Source organism: Nestor notabilis, unplaced genomic scaffold (assembly GCF_000696875.1).
Source record: "Nestor notabilis isolate BGI_N333 unplaced genomic scaffold, ASM69687v1 scaffold2308, whole genome shotgun sequence".
NCBI classification, from domain to species: Eukaryota; Metazoa; Chordata; class Aves; order Psittaciformes; family Psittacidae; genus Nestor; species Nestor notabilis.
In genome coordinates this window covers 73,836-79,096 of record NW_009939424.1, presented here as the reverse complement: position 1 = coordinate 79,096, position 5,261 = coordinate 73,836, and the positions used below count along the sequence as shown (strand labels likewise).

The following is a 5,261-nucleotide window of genomic DNA, read 5'->3' as shown; positions in this document are numbered from 1 at the left end:
AGACAAGCCAGGGAGCGGGAGAAGTCCAATGCCTGTAAGTGTGTCAACAGCCCCAGCAAGAGCAAGGGAAGCTGCGACAAGAACAAGTTGAATGTGTTTTCCAGGGTCAAACTCTTTGGCTCCAAGAAAAGGCGAAGAAGGCGACCAGGTTGGCAAGGGTTATGTCTTTGGGGGGTTGGTTTGTTTAAGTGAATGCAAACTGGCATGGATGTGCATCAGGTGTGGGGAAAGGGGGACCAGCGTCTCAGGGCTGGTAAAATGAAGGTGTGGGTATTGCTACTCCTGGCTTGTATGATCTGAGAGACATCATGGGTACCCCATGCCAGTCCCTGCCCCTTTCATGTTCATCTGGTTTCTTCGGATAACACACACCACTGCTATCTGCCACACTTGCACACCCGTGAGCACCCATGTACTGGTGGATCAGTAGTCTGGCTCCCTGTTACACACACACATATACAAACACACGTGATATATTTGTGGGGGAGATGTTAGCTGGGGAAGTTCTCACACATGTACCTCCTTCAGTTGTATGTTAAATAACTTGGCAGTGTAGAGATCTGGTTTTATCTTCCTGCTTCACAGACCGCCTGAGCTGTGCTTCATTTGCTAATTGCAGACAAGGCTTTTTGCTTTCGCTGGCACCTTCCAGAGTTTTGCTTCAGTGCCCTGTTCCTTTCTAGGAATCTCATGCATGTAGCAGCCCTGCAGACGTGATGCATCTGTCTGTGTCCGAGGGGCGAAAGATCAGGCACGAAGACTCAGTCCCTGATCTGAGTGGGGTTTTTGTACATGGGAGGAGCAAAACCCTCTGGTAATGCTGCTATCGCTTTACTGTGCTGAAACATTGATGCTGTTGGCCACTTAACCTGCCTTTCTCAGCAGCCACAGAAGAGGTGCCTCACTCTCCGTTTGCAAACAGCTTGGGGATGCATTATAGCTAAAAAGCCAAAGTAAGGGCTGCATTAATTTGTTGTCAAAAAGTCAATAGATAAGATCCATCTGTACCCTTATCAGAGGTTGCTAATAGGAACTGATACACTTCTACAAACTATTGTATGCTTTTGCCTTCAGTTCCTACTAAAATGAAGCACAGTAGCAGAGCTCCCTAATGTCTTTGGTTACAAACACGAGGAGTCTTATCCAGACATTGGCTGTTGGAAATGACACCTCGTATCTTCACAGTATGTTTATCTCTGGAGTAAGTAAGATGATGTGGAGCGGGCTGCGGAGGTGCATCACCTCCTGACAAGCAGAATTGTGTGCAATGACTACAATGCAGATGTCATTGGGATTCAGTGGAAGTAGAGCTTTTTTGCAATTACTCCGGGTGCACTTCCTAGATATCTGAAATGACAGACTTGACAGCAGGTCCTGTTGCTGTGTACTCCGTGGTCTAGATCTGAAACCGTGTGAGATATCTCGCTTTCAAACTGTGAATTCAAGGATGGTTATGATAAAAAGAAACCTATCCAAGCTATGCGTTGTTTTGATCCTTCTTCTTCTAGCTGACGAGGTAATTACCTCAGCCCTTATGGTAATATTTATTTTGCAGCTCCACACATTGCTGGTTTTCAGGGTTCCCCCCTCCATTTTCCATATGTTCATTGAGTAGTTTATCACTTCGGATGCTCTGTACTCTTCGGAGCAGCGAGGAAGGGGGGTTTGTTTATTAGAGCTGCAGCAGCTCCTGTGTTGAGCGTTTGCTGCTATATATTTAGGCTCTCAACTGTCACTATGGCTCTTATTAGTGCTATCGTAGTAGTTCTCTTTCCCCTCTCCATTTAAGAACTCACACCTTTTTAAAAGGCGGAATATGCTCTTTGCCAGCTCATTCCTAATCTTAAATGAGATAGGGCTGAGCTCCTGAGACCAAGCAGCACATTGTCGGAATTTGTATTCACTGGAAGTAGATTTTACTGTGCTACCTACCCTGCAATCGAAAGTGGCATTTAATCATTTTGACAATTGATTTCATAGCCATAAATTGGGTCTCCGAAATGAAAAGTGTTGCAAAGCCGGTTGCCCTGCTTTTGGTTTGGGTCTTTTTTGATCTCTCAGCCTTGAGAAGAAACCTGGAGATTTGGTTTTTCGTATCCTGCTCACTTGGAAAAACACATCAGGATTTCCCATATTAATCTCACTATTGTTTTTTTACAGAGCCTCAGCTTAAAGGTATAGTAACAAAGCTATACAGCAGGCAAGGATACCACTTGCAGTTGCAAGCAGATGGAACAATTGATGGAACAAAAGAGGAGGACAGTAGTTATAGTAAGTGACATGAGAATAAATGGTGTGTTTGTGAATTGTGGTGTCTCATTCCTCCCATCTAGGTCCATTCGAAACTGTTGTCCTGGGATGACTGAGTGAGTGGAAGCGGCATTAACACTGTGCTCACAGTGCAGAAACCGTCCAGAGTTACTGGGTCTGAGAAAAACACAATAAAAATCACTTTTAGAAATAATGAACTAGGGGAGGTAACGATGACACATACGACAAACAAAGCAAATGTTATCTCCATGGTAATCTAGAGAAGTTCCTTGCTGTCCTTTGGATTTTATTAGGGTTTTTTTTTTCCAACAGGGAAAATTTGCTCGCCTACTCAGAGCGCCTGAAATAGAATAACACTATCTCCACTCTTGAACAGGGGCTCATTCAAACAGAGCCGTGTTACTTCACACAATGAGAGCTCATCATTTTAAAGATCACATTTTGCTATTATTACTATTATTTTTTACCCCTTCTAAACTTAATTATACCTTCAGCTTTTGACCAGATTTCCTTCAGCTTTTCTGTGGAAAAGCTTTGGGTCTTTTGGGGTTCTCAACTTTTGAGAATTAATAGAAAACAGGAAAAGATGACTAAAGCATAGATTGGGTGTGTGTAAAGAAAATACTCGAGTGTTTCACATAGCTTACACTACCTTACTGTTCTGAAAAAGAGAGCTAGGAGGCACAAGGAGTTTTTGAGAAGGTATTTCAGGCCACTAGACAACAAACCATCAAATCAACAGGCAGATCTTCCTTTTTAATTGTTAGATTAGATTAATATGGATTTAAGTGCCATCATTTTCATATGAGAAGCATTTGCAGGTGAACCATCGTTTCATTTCTCAGGGTGGTTGAATATGGCAGAGTAAGTGCTAGATGCAGTAGGAAGTATCGTATCTTATTTGTCCGATCGCTTGCTCCCACCCTTCTCCCGCACCCTTTTTAATCCTCTTTGCATCCCTACGTTAACTTCTGAGCAGTGACAGGAGGGAGCTGGCTCTGCTGCTGGAGGAGGTCTCCTCTGCAGCCAGTGAAGGTGCTGGCATTAGGGCAGAGCCCAAGCACGGGATCTGCCAGGATACTGGTTCCAGGTCGCGTCCTTACCTGTGGCACAAAGACCAGGTCTGTGCGATGCTGAGCGACTGCTGCCATCTTATAGAGCTCTCCTCAATGCAGCTGCAAAATTTACTCCAAGGATGATCCTTATACACCTTAAATGCTGCTTTCCTTTCAAGTGAATGATCTAATATTTATGATTTTTAAAAGCCAGTACAACTCAGTCAGGATTTCAGGGTAATTCTGTTAATTATCTTAAGAAAGAAGAAGAAAGAGGCAAACCTTACTTTTTCCATCAAAGCATGAAAAGCCTGCTCTAAATCATTTTTTCATTCAAATACTTTGCTCAGAATCAAACCTCTAATAGGGATTCTGAGATTTGAAACAAGATAAAATGTATGGAAATACAAACGTGTCTGTTTCTAAGATATCTTTGGTTTCACTGTGTCCTTAAATTTACCATAACCTGGTAGATTACAGAGGAAATCATAAAACCTTCTTGTTGCTGGGTACCAGCCTTCCAAAGTGTTGAATACTTAAATATAATGGAATTATCCCAGAAATGGTTGCAGCTGAGCTGCAGTATCTAAGTGTTCCAAACAGAGGAGTGTTTTATCACAAGAAAACACATGCTTTTGTAGATACTCCTCTTTTATTTAAGGTAGATGTATGGACCTGAATGTCCTACAGTACTAAAATTATCTTAGTTGCAATATTTTTGGTGGAGCTAGTAAGACACTGATTTATGCTGTGGATCAGAGTCCGCCTAAGGGGCTCCCCCCAAAGCCTTGTTCCTATAAGTATTAAGTGGATCAGGCCCTCTAAAATCCTTTCTTCCAATATCTGCAGACACATCTCTCTTGTTATTCCATAGCACTGTGGGGAAGCCACAGGACTTGCAGCCCCCTCCAAACGCTGGGGAACTCCCCCTGCAGTCTGTTCTCTCCTCTTTTGTACCTCCTGAGGGAACTCATTGCTGTTGCCTTTTGCCACCTTCACTGTCTCTAAGACCATTTGCTTTGCAGTGCAATAGTTAAAACTCCGCTTAATAAGAGGAACATCCTCAAATACAGCTCTGGCCAATGCTCTGCAGCTGTAATTCTTAGAGCAACCCATAGCCAACATCCATCTGGTCTCCAGACAGAGCATTGCTCAGCCTTGTTTCACTTCACAATTATTCTTCCCGATTTGTGGTAGGGATGGGGAGACCTTGCAGCCCCCAAGAGCCAGCTTGCTCGTGACGGCAGCCTGGGGCCAGGAGTCCACCTTCTCCATCGCTTGCTACCTGGAACTGGCTAGGAAGTTTGCCTGAAGAACCCCTTAGGCTCCTGAGTTGGGAGCAATTATTTCAAGCTCTGCAGACCCACGGCTGCACGTAGGGTTCACAAAAGCAAGGTGGCATCCACAATCGCAGGGAGTATAAAAGCAGGCTGAGATTTTGGAGCACAGTTTAGGCAGGAAGTGAAATATGGATCTGAGGAGCCGTAGCACTCAGCAGAGCCTGGTTCTAGCCGAGAGTCCGTATGATTTGAGGAAGTGCCTCGTGGAAAGGATTTCCTGGCTGAGAAACAGATTTTGTCTCATTACATGTGTTAAATAGGGCAAGGTTTTAAATCAAGGCAGAATTTATTCCCCAATTTTGGCAAGACGAAGAGATTTCAAGACTGATAGAATAAGGAAATGTAGGACACAGTATCCTGCGGAAAACATAAGAAGGTCCAGGTGGCCAAGCCAAGGATGGCACAGACCTCACAGTAATGTATATGTTCATAAATCCAGCTGTGGTCCACTGCTGCTTATTTTTCAGCTTTAGTTCTCTGTCAGCTCGTATTGCACAAGGGCCATAGCCAAGATCATCTCTCCCTTAGGCACCAGCAAGTTTTTCATTGTGATGGATATTATATCCTTGTTCTAAACAGCACAAATGTGTAGGGA

General features: G+C 43.7%; 1 protein-coding gene across 1 annotated transcript in view; it reads left to right on the top strand.

Annotated features, from left to right (window-relative positions):
* Positions 1 to 3: 3 nt before the first annotated feature.
* Positions 4 to 5,261, top strand: part of FGF13 (fibroblast growth factor 13) — a gene marked incomplete at its 5' end in the record, with an annotated part of 59,039 nt that continues 53,781 nt past the window's right edge. The window contains 2 exons of the mRNA XM_010019833.1: positions 4 to 148; positions 2,161 to 2,271. Coding sequence (XP_010018135.1) covers positions 4 to 148; positions 2,161 to 2,271 — 256 coding nt within the window. The remainder of the gene's footprint in view (positions 149 to 2,160; positions 2,272 to 5,261) is intronic.